Genomic DNA, 24,350 nt, shown 5'->3' with positions numbered 1-24,350 from the left:
GACCCAGGTATCTCTTGCAAATACGACTCTAATTGTATCTTGAGCTCTTACCTGGTTAATCAAAATAAAACTTGAAACCGGACAGTTATGAGCAAGAACATTTATCTCAAGCAAATGAACAAGGGGAGTCTCTCATGAACTGTCCTCGCCGCAAGTTTACAGATCTGCAGACGTTTCTGAATGGATGCAGATTTGTAAGACTGTTAAGTGTTATGCTACTTATCTAACAGTTTCCTTGCGGTTCAAGCAAGCCTCACTCTGCTGATGAGACTGGCCCAGTTTGCTTGTGTCAAATCAATGCTGCTGAATTATGCACTCCCAGAGGGAAGGTCGTGTCACCAATTGGATGTGTAAAAAGTACGTTTTGTGTGGAGGGACAGACTTGTGCTACAACTGCTGGTCCTACATGGATCATACTCCCTTTTGTGTGATGTGGGTATAACATGTCCCAACTTCCAAGATCAGTGTTTGTAGGGAAATGCATAATGAAAGTGGTGGACCAACACCAACCTGTTTAGATAGAGATACGTTTGAGTCATGTCAGCAGAAAGAGCCCAATGAGCTGCCAGGCTCTATTTCATGGGCGTCCTGCTCATGAAACATGAGAAAAAAGTTTTGCTGACTGGCTGGCTGGCAGGACATCATGTCCAATGGGACGGACAGTCAGGTCCATAGAATCTGCAGGTTGCAAGTGTACGTATGAAAATAAACATGTTCAGTATTAATCTCACACCGCTTATTATGGCATTGTATTTAAATGTTCTTTATTGAAAAAAAAATGTACAGACCAGTGTTTCTGCAAGTTAAAAAGTCAAAGTGATTTTTCATTCAAAGCGACAGTGCTCATCTCTTGTTTACAGCCCTGAGCCAGTGGTGGAAATTACACATTCCTAAAGCAAGGGTGAGTCTATCAATAGGATTGCCACTGTTGACTTTCCTAAAAAGTGGTAACCATTTTACCGACCTCAGTTGGATGATGGGCTGAATAAACCCCCAACCAGGAATTGAATTCGCAACGTTCTGATTGCGAGCCACCCGCTATATACTGCTGATTTACCGGGTCAGTCAGTATCCTGCGTTTGGCAAAATAACAGTTACATATGTTTGTGAATGTCAGGGAAGAAGACTAAAAAAGCCTCCTAAATTATATTAACGACTGTGGGGAAACAGGCAGTTTGGTAAACTTTGCCATGAAGAAGCCAATTGTGTCGGTGATGGCACGGTCAAGATTAGGGGGGGCCCGGAGAGTGGTTGAGACCCCACAGACTCCATCCTCCATTTCACTGCCAGGGTCAAAACGTTGCAGCAGGCGCAGATGCTGAGGGTCCAGACCAGCTCCTGGCAGACCCTGACCACCCAGGTGAGGCTCCTGGAAGGAACCAAATGTAAACAGAGCTCAGAAGACTCCTATACACTTCAATATGGCCATCGTACACTTCTCAGCCCCTTGACATCCAAGTTTAGCTGTTCACGCAGAATCCAGCTGTATGTCAGAAGAAGACAAAGGATTCCATGCAAACTACCTGAGCGACGAGGTGCAGCTGAGGAAAGGTCCTCAATGCCCAGGCAACCTGACGTTCATTTTCAGCAGACGCCACGGAGCATGTGGTGTAGAGAAGGACCCCTCCTGGCCGCAGTAACGCCACTGCCTGAGAGACCGACGCAATAACAGTCGACAATGTGCTGACATTTTTAAAAATACAATTTCTCTGCACAGAATGGGCCAAAATGTGAAACGGTCAACAACAAACAGTATTATCAAAATGTAATAAATAAAGGTTAACGGGTTTTTTGGGAAAATAGACAATAGGAGGAAATTCTGAAGAGGACCAGTGCGTAGTGTCATGACCTGCAGTGTCGTAATTTAGTGGGTGAGTGAATTGGTGAGTGATTAATTGAATGGGCGTGTTGATGTGTAGTGTGGTAGCTGAACAGAGTGTGGATGAGACGAAACATTCAGTCTCGAAGACCGAGTTCTCAACATGGGTGGTTTGCACATCTCGAGCAGCTGCAACAATTACCGCGGCCAGGAGTTTGCGCTGGAGGGGAGCATACGACTGCAGCTGACGCAGGGAGGCAGAGATGCCTAGGCAGGGCCGCTTCCCCAGCGCACTGCATGGAGCATCTAGCAGCACCCTGTCGAAATACTCCTCGGGGAACGGTGGGTGACCTACCCACCACAGCAAGCAAATTATGTTTTTATGTAGCGTCACTCATGCAAATCGCATCTCAAAATGCTGCTGCAGGATTTGTAACGTGCAGATTTCGCACAGAAGTGTGGGAAACCAGATGAGAGGAAGGTTACCAGGACCGGCGTCGGCAATTGCCCAAGCTCTGTGTTTTATACAAGTGGGAGGAAGCAGGAACAACCGGAGAAAACCCATGCATGCAATGGGCGGTGAAAATCCCCGTACGGATGGAAATTATCCACTTGCTATACTTGCATAGCAAACCAGACGGCAACTTAGAAGCCCACAGGGCAGGACACGTTGTCGGAAGGGACGGTGGTCAATAATAATAATAACGGATTGGCAGCCAAGGAATGGAACGCATCCGAATGGATATCCGCTGAGGAGCTAGAGCATTGGGCTCGGTTCACGTGCAGGTGCTTGGAAGGATTGTTGCATGACAAGACCATGAGGTGCTGGTGGATTTATCATGGTAAGATGTCAGTCAGATGACAGTTCATTTGCACGTTTTGCCAAGCTGTGTACCTTTGCAGGTGTGTGGTCCAGAGGCGATGGCCTGTGTGCTATCACAACAAAATGTCTGGATAGATTTAAGATTCAGCCGCGATGCATTGTTCTGAATTTTCTGTACTTTGGCAGCTGTCTTGTCCAATGCAATTATCTCTCCCTGTGTTACACACGCACACACACACACGTTTACATTATAATTTCCCTTCCTTGTTCCTTGTGCGGCATAGTGAGTCACTTACACAGTTGTGGAGCAAAGGCCCAAAATGCCAAGTGGCCAGCAACAAACAACATTATTGTGTGTCTGTCTTTGTGTCTCCCGTGTCTTGTCTCTCTCTCAAATTTCACACTTAACTTCTAATTTAGCAATCTTTGGAAGAACGTAATCAACAGGCTATGCGTTAATTGTGTGTTGACCGACTCTCTGTGTTGCATTGCATTACATTTCCAAATTTGACTAAGTTTGTTTGATTAAGTGTGTTTTCTCTCTCTCTCTGTGTCCTCGTGTTGTCGCTCTAGTATTTCCTGCAGTCACGAAAGCTCCAAATCTCTCATTGACATGCTAATTTCTCCACCCCCTCCCCTCTCTCTCTGCCACCCTCTCTCTCTATTTAAGGCCTCGACACAGAGGCGTTGTTTCTCTGTGTGCCTATGTGTGTGTCTCTCTCTGTGTGTCTCTGTGTTATCTCTCTCTGCTTATGTGTCTGTCTATGTGTCTCCGTGTCTGTGTGTTGTCTCTCTCTCAAATTTAGCAATCTTTGGAAGAACGTAATCAACCAGGTAGGGTGTTGACTGTTATATTAGCCAACTCTCTGTGTTGTATTGCATTATATTTCTAAGTTTACTAGGTTTGTTCTCTCATTCATTCGAACCTGATGATGATTGCTTGTGTTGCAATCGAAACGTCATATGCCATTTAATTTATTTTTCTTTCTACGTGACTTTACCAAAAAAACCAAAGAACATTATTTATTTATACACTTCCAATTATATTATTCAACTCCCGTACCTCCGATAAGCACAGTTGGCTACGTACGGTGCAAAAGAAGTTGTATAGTGCTTTAAGATCCTCGATGAAAGGCGCGATATAAATGTAATTGATGTAAAGAGAACTCCAAAGCTGAGCTGTGTGAGGGAAGAATCACAAAGAGAAGTGTTGTGCCCTGCAGTGTGGTGGTGGTTCAATAGTGGATGAATTTTGATTTAAAGCTTTCGTGACTGCAGGGATTCATATTCTTGGTTCTTTCGGTAAAGTCACGTAGAAGGGAAACAATAATAATATTTTTATTATTTTATTGTTTCCCTTCTACGTGACTTTACCGAACGAACCAAGAATATAGTAGTGGATGAGACAAAAGTCAGGCTGGTTGACCTAATCAAGATGAGTGAAAGAATTCATGAACTTCCCAGGAATGGTAACCATGGTAGAAGCAATAGATGAGCGATAAGGTGGCAATTGGTCACCAGTGGGCGAGCAACTTGAATGAATCAGGGAGTGCTGGATTATCAACCAGCCTGTGACTGCTTTATGTTGAATTCTATCAAGTGTATAGGGATAGAAACACAAGCTCAGTGAGGGAGGAACCAAATGAAAAGGATAATAATGATCCCCATAATAAATAGGAGACAAGACATTACCGTGTCTCCCATGAGTGTGGCGATATGCGTGGTTTTCCCTCCTGGCGCGGCACACATGTCTAGAACCCTGAGCCCAGGGCGAACGTCCAACACGTGACCAGCCAGCACGCACGGCAGATTCTAGCAGAGGGAAAACATTCACAGCACATACCGATCAGTAGGATTGTTAACTAAACCGGTCAACATTTCATAATCGAATTACCAGCTCCGCGAGTCAGGAAACCGGCAATTGATTCCAGTGTCATTATAGTAATCACTGTACCAATTGGCAAACACGGCCGTATAAACGGGCCGCGTGGTACATTTGCCTGAAGACCGCTTGTGTTGTGATCGAAACGTCGTGGGTTTTTTACTTTTATTATTTTCATTTTATTTTATTTTTATTGTGGGTTTTTTGTATTTATTATTTAAAAAGAACCAATAATATGAATTCCTGCAGTCACGAAAGTTTTAAGTAAACATTTTTATATTATGGTTGTTACTAGACATATTTGCGGTTACCAGAAAAGTAAAAAAATAATGATTTAAACGATTCTAATACTATTCCACAGAATGGCAATACCCTCATGAAGTAACGAGTGTATGTGTGTGTGTGAACATATTTACCTGTGGGAAGAAGATGCTGGGTGGGAGGTTTTCGAAGGATGGGCTAAAGTACAGCGGTTCCGTCATGCTCACCCCGATCCCACTGCACACACAGATTCACACTCATTGCTGCATCCATGGGGTGGTGACATGGCCCAGCGGTAGCGCGTTCCAAGCTTGATGCAGAGAGGTCCACGATTTGAGTGTGGAAGGCAGCCCTAGTTAACACAGCGGTGTGTACTAACCACAAATACCACGTGCTGACTGCTTAACAGTGGACATTAAAAATCCTGTGACGTCACAAGTAGGCCATTGTGTGCCGGCGCCATGGTTGAAATTTGCCAAATTTAATTAATTATTCACAAATTACTCAATTGAAATTACACAACAATCATGGCCCCCTACAGGTAGACTAATGCCTACTTACAGACCGGTGGTGCACAGGGAGAGCTGGTCTGGCCAAAATGAATGACTTATTAATAACATCAAGTTGCACCAACTAGATTGGAGATAATGGTAGGTTTTTACCCTTTTAACTGGTACAAAACTGACACCTTTATTCAAGGCATCATGTTTGCAATGACCACAACACAAGTAGTCAATAAAGCAAACAAAAAGAAGCAACTCTGATAAGGTTAATAATATGCACTGTCCTTGAAGTTGATTGGCCCACACCCGAGACAGCTTTCTTTAGAGCCTAGTCCCCATTGGTGTAGGGCCAGATGACACCAGAAGGCGTACAACTCAAAAACAGTGCAATATCAGAGTATTGAGAGTTCGGGGTAAACATTTACACTATGAGATCTCTTTTACCAGTGGCAAAATATAATGGTAGGTTTTTACCCTTTTAACTGGTACAAAACTGACACCTTTATTCAAGGCATCATGTTTGCAATGACCACAACACAAGTAGTCAATAAAGCAAACAAAAAGAAGCAACTCTGATAAGGATAATAATATGCACTGTCCTTGAAGTTGATTGGCCCACACCCGAGACGGCTTTCTTTAGAGCCTAGTCCCCATTGGTGTAGGGCCAGATGACACCAGAAGGCGTACAACTCAAAAACAGTGCAATATCAGAGTATTGAGAGTTCGGGGTAAACATTTACACTATGAGATCTCTTTTACCAGTGGCAAAATATAATGGTAGGTTTTTACCCTTTTAACTGGTACAAAACTGACACCTTTATTCAAGGCATCATGTTTGCAATGACCACAACACAAGTAGTCAATAAAGCAAACAAAAAGAAGCAACTCTGATAAGGATAATAATATGCACTGTCCTTGAAGTTGATTGGCCCACACCCGAGACGGCTTTCTTTAGAGCCTAGTCCCCATTGGTGTAGGGCCAGATGACACCAGAAGGCGTACAACTCAAAAACAGTGCAATATCAGAGTATTGAGAGTTCGGGGTAAACATTTACACTATGAGATCTCTTTTACCAGTGGCAAAATAGAGATCTCATAGTGTAAATGTTTACCCCGAACTCTCAATACTCTGATATTGCACTGTTTTTGAGTTGTACGCCTTCTGGTGTCATCTGGCCCTACACCAATGGGGACTAGGCTCTAAAGAAAGCCGTCTCGGGTGTGGGCCAATCAACTTCAAGGACAGTGCATATTATTATCCTTATCAGAGTTGCTTCTTTTTGTTTGCTTTATTGACTACTTGTGTTGTGGTCATTGCAAACATGATGCCTTGAATAAAGGTGTCAGTTTTGTACCAGTTAAAAGGGTAAAAACCTACCATTATATTTTGCCACTGGTAAAAGAGATCTCATAGTGTAAATAGATTGGAGATATCCATTAAAAAGAACGATGCAGACAGAATCAACACTAGAGGTGTACAAAGCAATTCCCAGTATAGGTTTAAACCGATGTCTCAATAGCCAGAAACAAACAGCACTATCATGGCAGTGGTTAGCCCAAAGAACCCGACTTCTCCCGTAAATTTCACAGCCACAACTACCAGACTGTCTCGTCTCATCCACTATGTTCAACAACTGCAATACAGGTCACAACACTTCCCTGCTTCTTCCCTCGCACGGCTACACTTTACAATTCCCTCCCATCGTCTCTTCTTCATAATAACGCTGTTCAACTCATAACACGTGTTAACTCTTTATCTACAGGCAATGGCAATCGTGACGTTTGTTGCTGGTCGCTTGATATTTTGGGGCGCGTACTCAGCAACCATCTCTTACCTGGTGACTCCATCTTTGAGGAATATCTGAGCCCGGCTTAACCGGGCTACGCCATTCCCCACGAACAGCACGGGTCCGCACAACGGCTTCACGGTTCCACGTCGGCACTGTCCACCGATGTCAACAAACACGGCGACGCGGTCACCTGCTCGCATGGCTATAGCAGCCAGGAATGACAAACGTATGCATACGAGACTGCGCACAATTCAATGGGACTACATGTTATTTTTGGGTTAAACCACGTAAAGGACTGGCCAAATGTGTGTCCAAAGACCCTACATCACCCAACATAGCCAAACAAATTAAATTTAAACGTTTACAAGTGTTTAATAAAATAAAAAAATGCATGACTTCTCGATTTTTTCTGACTTGCTGGGTTTTCCTGATGATGCAAGATGCAGTCTCAAGCAAAACGAATCTAATTTGCTAATTTTCTTCGTGAGAATTGTTCTATAACTGACTGGTGAGCTGAGATGATTATGGCGCATTCATTTTTTACTGTGTCGGGTGGTGGGGAGTTTCCAAACAAAAATTTGGCCAGATCAGTATGTGGCCTAACTCAAATATCAATTCAGAATCATAACATAGGCTGCAAATACCTACGCATTATGTAAACGTAATTGTTACTGGCCAACATTAAGTGTGGCTCTCAAGGGTAAATAGGTAATTGTTGTTGTAATTGTTAGGTGGTTACAGTGTCCATTGCAACTATTCTGGTGTAATTTTAACATTTTACCAAATTTACTTAAAACTGTAAACAAGACCAAGTGTTGTACCAGTAAGACACCACTAGTAAGATATAGTACACAGATCAAAACATTTTAACAAACCATTTACTTTAAACTTTTTTCTCAAAATTTAACATAAAACTATGGTTGTCAAGTGATAACCAGTAACCGTTTTCACAATGGATTACCGGTTTTGAAAGTTAGGAACTGTAAAATCGATTCCAGTGTGGACTTTTTAATGCAGTGCACTGACTGGCCCACATATGAACCATATGGCGGTACCCTGGGGTTCCATAGTACCCCGGTTATCGCATCATGTCCGTGATGCAGTAATTTTTACTCTGTTGATGGTCGGCGATGCGGCAATCGACTCATCTCGACGAGCTGTACACGATGCACCACTATGGTGCGTGCGAGCGTCCAGGGTTTCAGCGCAATCGTCTTCGCTGTTTTCGACATCGCGGAGTAGCACCGATTGCGGATTGATTGGTACCTCGGTCGCGGAGTTAAGTACACCCCTGGAAAAAATAATGTCCCAGAAATAAAATATTGAATTGCCTCGGCCATTTTGTATTATTTGGTACCCCGGGGTACCGCCATAAGGATCATATGAGCGTTCGAATTGCTCGGCGACACAGGCCTAAGGGTAAATATGATATGGGTAAATAAAATGTAAAGGTGCAACCATGAGGTACACTCACACTCGATCGGCAGGTCGCATGTGGTTTGGTCCAACCACATGCGACCTGCCCGATCGACTGTTGTTTCTGAGCCTTCCCTAGGTCAACTCAGCCTTAAATGGGTACTTGGTGCGGTGTGTAAACATCACCATGGGCAAGACAAGTGGCTGTTTGTGGTGCCAGCCACCCATTGTGTGCTGTTAGCCTTCAAATGTGCTAATAGCACTTGCCTCAAGACTATATGAGGGATCTTTGTTTTATACGTGTTTAGTGTATATGCATGTGTGTGTGTACGCAGCATTACGTGTGTTGTGTGTGTCGACTGAGAGCCTGGACAACTTTGTAAACGAGATGTTCCATCTTAAGGGGTTTTCCATGTGTAATAGTTTCATAATAATAAAACAAACACATGTGATATCATTCATATCATTCAGTACTTTTGGGAGCTGCCAAAATTCCAGGGACATAGACATGGGCCCCTCGTAGCACCGCGTTCCCACACTCCACCGCAACCACCACCTGAGGCAGTCCATGCTCTTGCTGCACTCTAAACAACCACACATGAGAGTATGAGTGACTTGCTGTATTATTCATTACAACTTTTATGGTGCTGTTTGTTCCTGGTTGCTTGACATTCTGGGCCTTTGTACCTGTGCTCAGCAACATCATTAAAAAATATACCCTAGTGAATACAAGTCATGGTACACTTTCCACAGTGACTGTACGATGTTTGCTTGTGTTTGTTTTGCGAATCCAGTTTCTGAGCACAGACCATAAGGTACAAAAATGTCCAGCGGCCAGCAAAAAAAGCAGCACTATAAAAGCTGTCCGAGATACAGAGTTTACACGTGTTTTACATTGAGCAACGTTAGTATAGGAGCTTGGGAAAAGAGATGGTGTGTGGGCAATACAAAGTGACAAGAGTTACAACATCAGCAAAATTTGTGCATTGTATCATAGTAATAATTGATAAAATAATGTATGAGACAAGTAACCATCGCCCTTCACACCATGATTCTGATTGATTCTGACATAATGCAGCTAAACATCAAGGGAGTTAACAGCTATGAAAAAACAAATAGATCCCACCGTAACGATAGAGATAGGTATTAGAGTAGAAGTCGCAGGAAGTGATTTGTACAAAGCATGTGAACAGACAGGTGAAAGACAATAGCAAAATATAAAAGTTGGGCGACAACATGGCCAAGCAGCAGTGCGTTCGCTGCTTGTTGTAGAGGTATGCGGTTTTAATGTGGCAGGCCGCTCTGGTTAATACTGCAAGTGTATTGGCCATACCATATGCACCGTCTGCTTAACAGGGAGCATTAAAGATCCTGTGTAGCCATTTGAAACATGTAGAGCAGTGTATGCCAGGATAACGGTCATAATTTGTCAAAATGAAAAAAAATGCCCACAAATCACTTCATGGGATTACACACAGCCATCATCGCCTTCTACGAGCAGACTCATGACCATTTGCAGGCCAGTGCTGAGTCACCTGTACCACACAGGGACAGCTGCCACTGGGAGTACCCTTTGAATGTTTGACAGATGCGATGGAAGAACTTTAAGTTGCTGACGCACTTAAGTAAGCACCATAATATGCAAGATGTATTGTTTATATTTAAATTATAAAATGACTGCAGTGCAATGTTTCACAATACCCCACCTTGTTTCTAAGACAGGCACAAGCAGAATGTCTGGCACTTGCGGATGATGCAGCACTGGGATTTCACCTCCACATACCTGTCCATGCTTAAATAGACAAACAACCCAGAAAACAAATATTTATTATTATATAGACACGTAAAAAGGATGTGGTCCACACTCTCACATTGACCGATGCTCCAGCACTTCCTAATTTACTCATCACTCGCCCGGCAACAGTTGGTCGCCTCCTTACCACTCTTTTATCTCTGCGACTTACGGTTCTTGCTCCCGTGAACACCACTCATTATTCATGCCTCCTCCCACGTTCAGGACTCAGTCTACCACACTGTTACATCTCATCCACTGTGTTCAACCACCGCACTGCAGGCCACAGTATGTGCCTTGCTGCTTCTTCCCTCGCTCTACTTTGGAATTCCCTCCCATGGTGTATTTTCCCAAGCTCCTATGATAACCTTGCTCAATTGAAGAAATGTGTTAAGTTTATTACAATTTTAATGGTGCTGTTTATTGCTGAACACTATACTTTTGGGGCCTTTGGGCCCTGTGTGATGGCAGCTTAGGGGGCGTTTATCCAGCAGTGGGTAGAAATAACTGATGACGTACAATTTAGCATGCAAGTCCCTTAATTTTGCATATGAAAGTATCTCTCCATACTACATGACATTATAATTATTGTCATTGTGGAGAATTTAAGAAACATAATAAATAAGCGGACAATAGCCCTCCCCCCAGACGTCTCTCCAATTAAAACAATTATAAATATTTTCTAGACACCCCATCAGCCCCACATCCTTCTGGGAGTGTATTTTTTCAGCGGCAATGATTAAAAACTAGCAAACTCTAGACCGGTTTCAACATTCAGTGTCTCATCAGCAGAGTCAGGCTTGCTTGAACCACAGCTGATGAAATGCCAGATGTGTATTGGCATGGACCTTCTCTGTTATATATAATACCGTACACAACACGAAATAATGATCAGGGTTGTTGTGGATAATATATAATACAATCAATAAGGAGACGTTACGCCTCATATCTGTCCCCCAATTAAACATTGTAAGTATTCTTTACACATGCCATCAGCCATACGGCCTTCTGGGAGTCTACATTTTTCGGCAGCATTGGTTCAACGCAAGCAAACTCTAGACCGGTTTTTGACATGCGGTGGCCCCTTGTTCTGCGGCAGTCTGGAGACTTGTTGCCGTAGTCACCTGCTGGATGTGGCTGCCGAGGAGCGAGGCTGCCTCTGCCGGCGACACGTGGAGCGAGTTGTAGCGCACGCACGTGAACGACGGAGGCAGCTGCAGGCGCCTCAGCACGGCGCGGAAACGCCGCTCGGCAACATCGGCGCCGAGCGCCTCCACAGCCTGTCAAGGGGCGAGCTTCGAGACCTCACCCGGACAGACAACCCTACCACCACGCCTGATAGTCTCAAGCGCAGTTCAGACAAAGTTGGAGCACTTCGCATTTCTGGGGTGGAGCACCCAGTCCCCGTGCCTCACGGCGCTTGACAGAATTCAATGTCAACACAACCAGGGTGACGTCTCATCCAGCACACGAATTAACTCCAGTCACTCGCTCACTCAGGCGGCGATCAGTCACCTCCTTGTCACTCTTCTATCGCTACGACCATGGCTACTGTTTCTGTGAACATCACTCGTTGATTGCTCCACACATGTTGATAACTCGGTCTACCAGACTGCTTAATTCGATCCATAGTGTTCAACTACCATATTGCAGGTTACAACACTCACTCATCCCATCACTCACGCAACCCATTCAGACGGTTTCGTCTCATCACTTCGCTGCTGCTTCTTCCCTCGCACTGATCCACTTTCGAATTCCCTCCAATCGTCTCTAATACATGTTCAAGAAACATGTTAACTCTTACAACTTTAACGCTGAAGTTTGTTGCTGGAAGCTTAACGTTTCGTGCCTTTGCTCAGCAACTTTGTAAAAACTAAAAATATCCCCGCACCGGAAATTAGACGAATCACGCCCTGATAGTTTGTGGGCAAAACACGAGCGAACTCTGTTCTCCAGGTTTCCCACAGACCTAACCCGGACATTTATCAGCGAGTCTGGGCCTCGTCTAAAATCTGTGATGGTTACTGTGATAGGAATGTTGATTTTTTTTTTTTAAACAATCAGATATCGCTACAAATAAATTGCTGCCACCCGCAATAAGTTGCCTAAGCCAGGCAAGGTACCTCTGGGTGCAGGTAGTCTGCACGCAGGTAATCCTCGACATGTCGGGGCAGGTGTTGCTGAAGGTCCGTGATGTCCTCCATCGTCGGCAAGGTGTGCAGCTCCTGTACCACACACACATACGATGCACACCAACACCGTTTTGGTGGGACACGGGGCAGACTTCTTGTACCCAGCCGGGGCCAGGCCCGCAGCCAAATAAGAAACCGCGGGCGTCCCTCGCGCTCCACGGCAACGCGGAGAGACCTGGGACACGAGCGGATCTTGTGCAACGAGGACCCATTGGGCCATCGTACAGACACGACCGCCAGCGTGGTGGCTGTGTGTGGAGAACGCAGCGAGGGTGGCCGCGTGTGGAGGGACGAGTGGCAGGAGGCCGGCGGACAGTCTCACGTGGACGATGGTGTTCAACGCGGGAGGGCTGAGCGACGACCCTGACACTGCCCGGGGATGACTGTCGCCGTGGGGCTGTCGGGAATCTACGGCTGAAGTTGGTTGTTACTGGAGGGACGTGTGACTGTGGGTAGCGGTCCGAGTTTCAATTCCCGCTCGCGGCCAACAACATCGGTGACGACTGTTTGAACCGGCCCTGGGCCTCCGCTAGTTTGACTCAGCCTCAAATGAGTACTGCACCTGGTGCGGTGTGTAAACATCGCCACTGGGGAGACAAAGGCGGCCACGCCCCCGTGTAGCCTTTTAACACGGGGATGTTTTTGTTGTATCTCTGTGACTGTAGGGAAGCAAGACCGAACGACACCTTCACAGACATCCCGGCCATGACGATCCGAGCCACGCGATTCGCGATCGCGATCCACGCGGATCGGATCGATGCGACCCCCGTGGTGGCAACGTCGTTCGCGTAAAATTTGCGCGCCCACGTTTGGAGTTTGTGAGCCACGTGCGATAACAGCTCACAAGAGACTAACGATGCCCAGTCCGCCATGCAGCGGGCGTAGAATGATGCAGTTGTTCGCGATGTAGTCCATCGCTTAGTTCGAGTCGCCGCAGTTCCCTTGAGTTTTGCTCGTTGCTGGTCACAAACCACCCCCACCCAGTGCCGGATTAAGCGAATGCGGGGCCTGTAGCATATGTTATAAAGAGCCGTAAATAAAAAAAAACACAAATATGAAAACACATTTTTTACTTGCATAGTAAAGTCATTGTATTTTTTCATTTTCTATAAGGCCAGATAATACGACAAATCGCTAACCTCAAACACCCAGTCGTTCATAAAAATTGAAGGCAGTATAGTACTATAGTAAGAGCAAGTGCAGAATCACTGAACCAGAATTGATAGCTAGAAAACATTTAGCGCAGGGCCCTTGAAAGTGCGGGGCCCATGGCATATACTACTTTTGCTCCTCGGATAATCCGGCACTGCCCCCACCCACCTTTTAAAACAACTCACCAGACTGTCACCTGAACTGCAGGTTATAGCGACACACCGATGGAAACGCCCAACAGTCGAAATTCGTCGCTAAGTGACGGTGACGTTACCAGAGCGCTTGTGCCTGGCTAGGTGAACTTTGAGGTCACATCACGTATGGAAGGCTTGCTGCTGGCAGGTCATGGTTCAGATTCAGGTGTTATGGGCTGAGATGACTCACAGATGCACCAACTCTGCACCTCACTGTTGCCACCTTGCGTTTTCACCGTTCCGTGCTCTGCCCCTTGTGAGTGTCGCTCCTCTGCCCTCCACTGTTGTTGAGGGCGATTGCCTCCAATTTCCCAGGAGCGTCCTTCACGAGCCTCCTCCATAAAGGCCGATCTTGACACCACCGGTACCAGTCATCGGCAAGTATACTCAGCTCTCGTACCACGGTATGATGTGTTCGATAGTTGATATTTGCAACCACATCGACTGCACTTGTCAAACCAACTGTTACGTGAAGCTGGCCATTGGGAATTATTGCACCTTAGAAAATCCCATAAATGCTTGTGTAGTGTATGATTCACGAGACACACACTCAGGTCTGGAGGCACCATGATTTATTAACAACTAAACAGGGCTACAGGTTAACGACACTGGGGGGTTATTCTAGACCCCAATGGGTCTCTATCCCTTAACTTCCCCGACGACCAACGCGTCCCGAACCCCCAAGCCAACCCGCTCCGTGAGTTCCCTGTCCCAGACAACCACGATCGCTCCGCCCCCGTCTCTCTCATCCTCCCGAGCGTCACCTCTCTCCGCCTCTGGCCACGCTCTCTCCCTGGTCTCTCTCGATGGAACCGGGGCTTCTCCGCCATGTCTTCGCCGGCACCAGATAGAGGTACGTATGTGTAGTGAGTCCAACTGAGTCGCAGACGTTCTTTAGAGGCAACACCTTTATTGTAACATCAACACGTAACACAAATGGGTAACTGCCCCTTCACCAGATACAGCTTAGGTTGGTGACCACACAGCTAACTACTCTATACGTAGGAGTTACAGCTACGAAGGGTCAGACCCTCACTCGGGTCCTGACCACTTATTGATGCCTCGTAGGACGTAGAGCTTCCAGCTTGTAGACGTGGAGCTTCAGCTTGTAGAATGCAGCGACTCTGGTCCCTCTCAGGGACCCGCCTTATATCCTCCTGGGTCGGGGCCGCTCTGCCCTTGGCCCCGCCCGCCTTCTCGAGCCTTCTAGCTCCCTCTCGATCCCTCTCAAGAGCTCTCCCTGGACACGTGATCGCCCCCTAGCCCCCCCCCCACCTGGGGCCCCCTCTGTGGAAACTCCGGATCACATGTCTACGGGGTCAACCAGAGTGCCATGGCCCGGGGCAACCCTAGCCCCTGGGCTGACACTCTCCGACTCCCCCTTGTGGGAGCCCGCATTACACGCTATGCTTGGTGCCCGTGCTATCCCAGCGCACACCAAGCCCCGCTAGGGCTGGTACTACACCCGCCTATGGGGTGTACGCGATGACAGTGCATCGCGCGCCACGGCCCCCTCGGGCCGGCACCATACAGTGACATCGCCGATGTCACTACATATGTACTCCTTTACAGGTTCTGGGTGTAGCCGGCTTATACGCCATAGAGACGCTATTTACATCTCAACACTTGGATCAAACTGATGGGAATGAGCAAGCTTGCTCATTTGCAACCACAACACCTTGACATTTATGAATGACACAGTGAAGGTGAACCTCCTACAACTCTCTTCCCAGCTCAATGAAGCTCTGTGGCCAAACCCCTCCACCAATAAGGCATCTCCCACGAGAAAGGATCCTGGTCTGGGTGGATTCCCACTCTAATTTCACAGTCATATGGTCCCCTCTTACTCCCCGAGTAGAAGATACCCGGACAGACAGCTTCAAAAGAGGAAGCCTGCCGCAATCAATGAAAGAGGCCAGAATATCCACCAAACACAAATCTGGCACACCTCCAAACCTCCTGCAGATCTAGAGGTCAATCTCCAGCACTCAAAATTGTAAGATTTATGAAAAAAAACCCTGAAGAATGGATTAGAAAACCCCTCCTAGAGGTGATTTGCAAGGGATATAGACAGACAGGTTGTATGAAATAAGAGATTTAGCATACAATTTAACCCGATATACGTGACGGACCTTACCAATCGCAGAACAAAAGGAAGCTTACACCACGGCCTTAAATGGAGAGAAAGCTTTTGATGGGGTAGAGTGGGAATTCATATCCACAACCATGGACATGTTCAACTTCCTCCACAGGTCATAGACGTGTGTAAACTACTTTATGATAAGCCCAGTGTTGCGGTCACAACCAATGGTGTGGTGTCAGAAAGATTCTCCCTTAAAAGAGGCACCCAGCAAAGATGTCTCCTCTCTTCCCTACGTTTTGCAATTGTGATGGAACCCCTGGTAGAAATTATTAGAACCATAAAAGCAATCGGGGGAATTGGCTTCCCAATCCGTCCCCCTTGATCACGTGGATTTGGAGCCATACAACTATGTACACAATTGCAGAATCTTACAAAGTCCTATTTATGCATCTGAGTGAAAGTTCACCGGGGAGATGCAGCGATGATATCTGCTCGTATGCTGATGCTAGGTGGATTGTTGCATCAAAGGATCATGAAATAATGCGATGGGTTGGCCTTCATCCAGCAGGGGATTGATCATAGCTGCTGCTGATGATACTGATAATGAGGTATGTGGAGTAATGCATCTCCTGCACCGCCTGACAGAGGGCACCTCAGTCCACTTGATCCACTCGTGGTTCGACGTGCACGAGGTAACCACAAGAAATTGAAGTTAAAGCAATGAAAGACTAGAATCCAAGAAACAGAGATCCAAGCCGATGAAACCCCCAAGAACTTGGAATTGCGTGAAGAGGCCTCGTGAGGTGGCGTTGTCACCCCACGCAAAATAACTGTGGTGCCACGACCGCGGAGCAACTCTGCAAACGCCACAATCCCCTGCCGGTCCCCACCCTGAGCACACGCACACACGCCGCACTTGCACCCACGTAGTGTCCTAGCGGGAGATTGCCTGGCACATTGGATTTTAATCCGAATGGCCTCTAGAGGGAGAGTCCCACGGTTTTCCGGTGCCAGGAGATTGGCCGACCCTCACAGGACAGGTTACATTGTGGTGCCCCTAAATTGGCTTAAACTTATATGGGCGCAGAAGGGAAAGGTTCCCTGGGCCAACTGCAATGAGGTACAACTCGTAGAGAACGGAGGACGGAACATTTAGCAAGAAGGACACAAAAATACAAGGAGATGGAGGGCGGCATATGAAGTAGGCAAAAGCGCAAGAGCCCTTCCGCGGAACTCGAGGAAGGACCAGGAAACAAGAGCGCGAGGGCGCAAGTAAGCGCACGATTGGCTGCGCGGTATGACGTCACCCTGGGCCTTTGAAGTTTAGAGAATAAAAAGGGGGGGGGGGGGGCCGGATAATTTCAGTTCAGTTGTCTACAACCTCCGGGCCGTCACGACCCACTCCCTCACGGAACAATGCGCCAATTACAACGGTGACGGCTGGAACCCGGGCCCAGGGGGGGGCGGTCAGCGGAATCGAACGCCCCTTGAGCGCGTGTGAGTCGCCGGTCCGCTCCACGTGCGGCATCAGTCGTCGGGGCAGGCGGAGCATCAGCCAGCAACAGGCCCATCACTGGGGCTCCAACAGGAAAAGGCGGCGCCTCCGGAGCTACTCGGGGAGTTTCTGTGGGCGCACAGACAGAGCGTTCATCTTGCGCATCATCCTGGTCCGGGCGGCCCGGCGCATCGGACGCATCAATCGCCGGCCGCTCAGGAAGTGGAGATGAATCAACAGGGCTAGGTGACACATATCTTTTCAGCCTAGACGGGTTGACAATCCAGTGCCGGCGACCGAAGCGGATGCGAACACATTGCGGGCGTCGGACCTCCACGACCTCATCACAGGTACTTGGGGACAATCAAGCCACGCTTTTTGCCCCTTTTCCTACAGAAGCCCGGAGCCCTGGTGCTTCGGCAAGCACTCTTTAGCCACTTTCCGGCTGCCAGAATTATCAACGGCAGCTTGCTATGCCTCCCGCAGTCTTTCGAGTGCGGCTTTCATTGGAGCGGGCACTGCGAATCCCTTCTTCGAGGATCCCAGGTCCATTTGTACCTGAATCGGGGGTTCTGGATCTCTACCGTACATTAAATAAAAAGGCGAGAACCCCGTTGAGGCGTGAGGGGCCAGCCTGTACGCGGCCAGGACCCCCGGAAGGGTGTGCGCGGCTGTGCTCCCACCTCAGACAACGTGGCGACGAGCTGCGCAACCGATTGAAACAGCAGCCTAAGCTGGCCTGTGAGGGTCCGCCAGACCTCTGGTGGTGGTGGGTGGCCACCTACGGTCGCCATCTCCTGCTCCTGTCGGCCGGGCTCCACGGGGCGCATCTCCGGGGCCCCGGACTCCGGGGACATTGCGGGAACCTCCTCCATGCCGTCTTCTTCGTCGGACATCACCACAGGTAGCTTCTTCCGCTTCGCCGCCAATTTTTACATGTTGTTGAAGGCTGGAGTCACTTCTGGCACCAATTGTGTAGTGCAGAATGACTCGAAGACGGAACTCTCAGTAAGGGCTTGCGCCGGTTTATTAACACAAGGGATAACGGTTTACACCAGAGATAGGTGTCCCTACACTCGGTCCTTCCCTCGGACCTTAGGCTCTATCTGTTCCAAGCCTTGGCTATCTCTTGGGCTCTCTCACTCGACCCGGGACGGGGGTTCAGCCAACACCGCCCGACCGAGGAGAGCAGCACCCCACGTAACCTTAGCCAGCTCTTACAGACTTCTCAGAGCCCTACCCCTGGCTATATCTTCGGCTCTTCTACTCGTAGAACCCGGACGGGGGATCAGCCAAAACCGTCCGGTCACGAGCAGGAGAGACCTCTTTCAGACGCTCTCCATCCCGGGCTCCCACAACAACAACCCCCTTTCGTCACGGGGTCCCCCTTAAGTATATCTCATGACATGACATCATCGCGTCTTACAGTGCTCATGACGTCACGTCGTTATACTACTCCTCTGCACAATTATTATTCATAAAATATTATTTGCCTCGTTTATCTATTACAGTCTTATTATGAATATTAGAAGCTAAATTGCATTAATATTAATATTTTTAAGGACACTAAATGAGTATTGAAGCATTGGTTCTCATCTCCTGTTAACAGCTGCAAGTGATACTCATTTTATGAATAGCCCCATGAAGTTGCAAGACCTTTTGTAGGAGGATCTTGCACTGGCATATTTGCAAAATCTTCAGTATGTGGGAATAAAGCAGGGTACCAGTGTAGGGCTTGAGTATAGCGCGCCACGCATCCCCCGCCTCTGTTGCTATACAAGCAAGCACAGTACAGTGGGATGATGTAAGGTAATGGTTGTTGTGACTTTAGGCGAAGTGGGTCGTTAAGGGTTGAAACAGGTGTCAGGGTAGCCGGGAGGACACAGGCCAGTGATTGGCTGGAAAGGTAATTGGGCATTAGCTGGCGTCGCTCCGGCGGCGAAAACAAGGCCACGTGACACGGGGGGCCAGGGGGCGAGTGATAAGCGGGGGGTAGAGATAATTAGGGAGATTAATTGGTGTGGGGATATAAGCCAGAGCGCAACAGAGAGAAGGGGGTCCTGGACAAGTCAGGCGTCGTGGATGGAGCTGCAGTAACGGTGCCCGGAGAGTCGCAGAGCAAGTGATAGTAGAGTAAAGCGTAGAGACAGTGTTAGTAGAGTAAAGCACGGAGAGACAGTGGTAGCGAGAACGCAGTGAGCAACCAGGTAGCCATGCATCGGAAGGATGCAGAGTAGGAGAAACCGTAGAGATGACAAGCGTAGCGATAGTGAGGTAGAGGGCACGGAGAGACGCGGAGCGGTGGCGCAGCAAAGAGACGCAGAGCGGAGCGAGGCCGCGCCGAGACGCGGAGCGGAGCGAGGCCGCGCCGAGACGCGGAGCGGAGCGAGGCCGCGCCGTGACGCGGAGCGGTGGCGCAGCGAAGGTGGACTCTAAGAGGAAAATAAAGAGGAGAGAAAGACAACCCTTGTACGAGTCCTACAACTGGTGTCAGAAGTGATAACGGACCTGCACCGAGATGTCCAAGAAAGTCATGAAGAAAAATAACTTACCGGCAGCCTCGTCGGCAGAGAGCAGCGATGCGGACGTGATACCTCCATCAGGAGCGGAGGCCCCCGCATCGCAGGAGGACGTGACGGAGCAAGCACCGCCGCACGACGAGGTCGACACGCACGACGATGAGGAGCTGAGCCCGCCGCACGTGTGGAGAGCTGCGATGGCGGCGTGGGAGGCCAGGATGGCGGTGCTCATGCAAGAATTTGATCGAGTTCTGCGGTCGATGCGGGAAGCACCGACGGGATTGGATCCGCAGCCGCACGACCTCGTTACATCTGCGGGGGCTGACGGCGCGGCTGGATCTCCCGAGGCGCCAGGTGTGCTGCTGGACGAGGAGGTGGAACCGGAGTCGCTGGCCTCGAGCACGCCACGTCGGCTGCACGTGGAACGCTTAGAGGTCCCGGTCGGTGACTAGACGGCGTTTACACGACGATTTCGGGCAGCGTATGAGTCGCTCGGGTGGACGGAGGCTCAAGCGCTACGGGCGCTGCCAACGGCTTTGGACGACGACGCATTGGTGACGTTCTATGGTCTCCCTCGAGGGGTTCGCTTGTCCTTGACAGAGATATTTGCGGCGATGCAGAAGATTTACGAACCTCGCTCGGTCGCCAAGCGCAAGTTTCAATTAAGGCGATGGGCGGAAGGAGAATCTCCCCTCGCGTATCGCAGTGCGCTGTTGACTCTTGGCCAAGCGGCTTACCCGGCAATGGACGAAGCGGCCCTTGATTCTTTGGCCCAGGAGAGGCTGTTGCAGATGGCGAAGGAGCTACAAGTCGTCCTCTCACTTCCCAGCGACAACGACGATGACGGGTCATCCTTGCAGCTTGCCAGGAACATCCAGGTCAACCTGGATCTTCGCGACGAGCCATCGGCGGGGCCATCTCGGCCCCTGGTGGTGGGCATTGGATCAGACGGTGGTCTACCGGAGGGAGAGCTGACGCCGCTGACGGCAGCGGCCGCACGACCACCGTTGAGCCCACACCGCCGCTCGGATGCGGGCGAACGTGGCGGTCCGTCACGCTGCTACGAGTGCGGGCGGCGAGGATACTTCGCGCGGGACTGCTGGAGATGGAAACGCGTCTTCCCACGTTCATCGGGACCCTACAATCGGGGATTCTACCCAGCGCAGGATTACCAGGCGAGTCGCGACACATGCAATACACGGCCGTATCCTACACCTCACCCATCCGCGTCGATACATAATGTTGATCCCCCTTCGTATGATGCTCAAGGTAATGCGGTATGGGGTGCGTTGGCTCATCGTGTTTTGGGGGCTGCGCCGGGTTCGTCAGATGTGATGGCGTTTGTTCAAGGGATTCAAATTCGGGTTATTGTTGACACGGGGGCATCCACGACGCTTATTTCTTTGCACACCTTCCGATTGCTCCCTGCTTCGGCCCATGTTTTGGAACCAGTGGAGGGCCCGTGTATAGCGGCAAATGGGGGTAGTTTGGGAATTATGGGTCGTATACTAGCAACGATACAGGTCGGGGAGGTGTGTGTAACAGGGTACATTTTGGTTTCGTCTGTTTTGGCTGTGCCGTGTTTATTGGGCACGGATTTTTTGCAAAAGATGCCGATTAGGATTTCGATTGAAAGGGGACAGTTGGAATTGCCGTCAGGGAAGTGCATAACATTTTTGGGTACTCCGCCTAAATTTGCTCGTGTCAACGCTGTGGTCCAGGCGGTGGTTAGCTGCACGGTGCGCGTTCCGCCTGCGACGCAGATGCTTGTCCCGTTGAAATTGAAAAAGGGGCTGTCAGTAGGTAACTTGGAGAAGGGTATATTATTGTCACCTTAAAATGTCGTGTCACGAATGCCCTCTTTGGTAGGGGCTTTTACGATGGTGCCAGCAACGGCCGAACCCTTTATTCAGATTGTAAACACGGTGCACGAGCCGGTCGTTATTCAGGAAGGGACCACGCTGGCACATGCGTCAGTCGAACGAGGTTCGGAAAGCCATGTGTGTTTGGCAGCGGGGGGGGGGGGGTAACACGCTGCCGCGACCGGAGGAGGAACCGAGCTGGTTTCGCGAATTGTATGAAGGTAACGACGATTTGACACCCGAGCAGCGGACGCGGTTAAGGGAGTTGCTTTGGGAATTTAGGGATGTGTTTAGCTCGGGGAAGTTTGACGTCGGTCGTACGACCTTGTTGCGACATCACATTGACACTAGAGATGCGGCCCCTGTTCGATTAAATCCTCACCGGGTGAGCCCGCTGGAGAAGGATTGCATCCGGAGGACGGTTGACGAGATGTTGCAACAGGATATCGTATCCCCTTCGTCCAGCCCATGGGGAGCACCGATCGTGTTGGTAAAAAAAAGGGACGGCTCTCTGCGATTTTGTGTAGATTACCGGAAATTAAATAAAGTTTCGGTGGCGGATGCTTATCCGCTTCCGTGCATTGACAACTCATTGGACGCATTGTCCGGCGCTAAATTTTTATCCACATTAGACCTCTTATCAGGCTTTTGGCAATTGCCCTTGGACGAGGCATCTAAACCGAAGACGGCTTTTCGCACGCCGCAAGGATTGTTTCACTTTAATGTATTGCCGATGGGGCTGCACTCCGCACCGGCCACTTTTCAACGACTGATGGAGCTGGTGTTGACGGGATTGCAGTGGGAGTCGTGTTTGATTTACCTGGACGATCTTAATTTGGGAGCTTTCGCCTCCCGTGCCGCGTCTATCATCTCACTTACAATGGTAGTACACTGGCGTGAACTCATTGATCTCCCCGCCCTCTCCCTCCCCCCGTCCCCTCCCCCTCCTCTCTATATTTAAGGGACCGTCACAGAAACGACCATCTCTTTGTGCCGATTTGTGTCCTCTCTCTGTGTGCCGTTGTGATGTCTGTCTGCTTGTATGTCTGTCTATAGTTTTCTAGTTAGATGTTTGTTGCTCACACAGCCGATTTGTGTCCTCTCTCTGTGTGCCGTTGTGATGTCTGTCTGCTTGTATGTCTGTCTATAGTTTTCTAGTTAGATATTTGTTGCTCACACTTAAAATTCTAACTTAGCAAATTTTGAAACACGTAGTCAACCAGGCCATGCGTTAATTGTGTGTTAACCGACTCTCTGTGTTGTATTACATCACATTTCAATATTTTACTAGGTTATTTAATTTTCGTGTGCCTGTATACTCCTCTCTATGTGTGCCGTTGTGATGTCTGTCTGTTTGTATGTCGGTCTATAGTTTTCTAGTTAGATTTTTGTTGCTATTTTCTTTTATGCCTGATGATGATTGCTTGTGTTGCAATCGAAACGTCGTAATGTGTTGTTTTATTTTGATTTATTATTTTATTTTTAGACGTGACTTAACCGAAAATAACCAAAGAATAATACCTGGACGATGTCATTGTGTTTAGTAAGGATTTCGAGGGACATTTGCAGCGGCTACGAGCTGTGTTTGGCAGAGTAAGGGGCGCCAATTTGAAGTTTAAACCCCAAAAGTGTCATCTGTTGCGAACTTCCGTTAAATATCTTGGTCATGTGGTCAGCGAGGCGGGGGTCGCAACGGATCCGGAGAAAACTAGTTGTGTTCGTGCGTGGCCAGTGCCTAAAACGGTGTCAGAAGTACGCAGCTTCGTGGGCTTTACGTCATATTATCGGCGATTTGTTAAGAATTTTGCTACGATTGCGAGGCCACTGCACACGCTCACTGCTAAGGGTAAAAAGTTTATATGGGGTGTTGAGGAGCAGCATTCATTTGAAATGCTCCGGGACGCGTTGGTGGACGCACCGCCGCTCGGGTATCCAAATTTTGCGGAAATGTTTACGTTGGACACGGATGCCAGTGACACGGGCATCGGAGCTGTGTTGTCGCAAACGATTAACGGTGTTGAAAGGGTCGTCGCGTATGGCAGCCGGGTACTGTCCCCGGCGGAACAAAGGTATTACGTAACGCGCAGGGAATTATTGGCGATTGTTCATTTTGTACAGTTGTATCGACCATATTTGTACGGGCGACAGTTTTTGGTCCGCACCGACCACGCGGCATTGCAGTACTCCTTGCGGATCGATCAACCCTCGGGCTAAATGGCCCGCTAGCTTGAGGTCCTGCAGGGATACTCATTTACGGTCCACCACAGGAAGGGTACGCGTCACGTTAACGCGGGTGCTCTGTCCCGGTTGCCTCAGGCATCGGGCTCGTGTCGGTGCTCCGAGGGATCGCCGCGTTGTGGGCCGCCACTGCAGAGCGAGCTGAGAATGGCCGCTGCAGCTAATTCAAACCGGGTTGACGAGACACCGGATACTGAGCCTGGATTGTTGGGTTTGTCACGGGGGCGTTGGGTGCGGTTGCAAATAGACGATCCGTCGCTTACCAGGATGAAGCTACGGGCCTCTCGCTCCAAATTGTCGGATAATCGGCCTTTTCTCCGACTCATTGA

The 24,350-nt window shown here is 48.7% G+C and overlaps 1 protein-coding gene across 3 annotated transcripts; it reads right to left on the bottom strand.

The window, feature by feature from the left end:
- Positions 1–747: 747 nt before the first annotated feature.
- Positions 748–13,242, bottom strand: NSUN6 (NOP2/Sun RNA methyltransferase 6). Of its 3 annotated transcripts, none has more exons than XM_078860063.1 (12): positions 13,165–13,242; positions 12,410–12,511; positions 11,411–11,566; positions 10,201–10,286; positions 8,969–9,078; positions 7,124–7,280; positions 4,941–5,022; positions 4,335–4,454; positions 2,715–2,856; positions 2,022–2,170; positions 1,524–1,649; positions 748–1,369 (listed from the first exon to the last, which is right to left on the bottom strand). In XM_078860063.1, exons 1-12 carry the CDS (start codon positions 13,183–13,185, stop codon positions 1,145–1,147), a joined length of 1,476 nt encoding a protein of 491 aa, XP_078716189.1. In that variant the 5' UTR covers positions 13,186–13,242; the 3' UTR covers positions 748–1,144. The 3 variants fall into 3 exon arrangements, with proteins under 3 accessions (XP_078716189.1, XP_078716191.1, XP_078716192.1); XM_078860065.1 differs by having other exon boundaries at positions 12,801–13,190; XM_078860066.1 differs by having other exon boundaries at positions 13,041–13,190.
- Between the last annotated feature and the right edge of the window lie 11,108 nt (positions 13,243–24,350).

The sequence above is a fragment of the Lampetra fluviatilis genome, chromosome 10 (assembly GCF_964198595.1).
Source record: "Lampetra fluviatilis chromosome 10, kcLamFluv1.1, whole genome shotgun sequence".
NCBI lineage: Eukaryota > Metazoa > Chordata > Hyperoartia > Petromyzontiformes > Petromyzontidae > Lampetra > Lampetra fluviatilis.
Note: the sequence above shows the minus strand (reverse complement) of the source record. Positions and strands in the feature narration are given on the sequence as shown.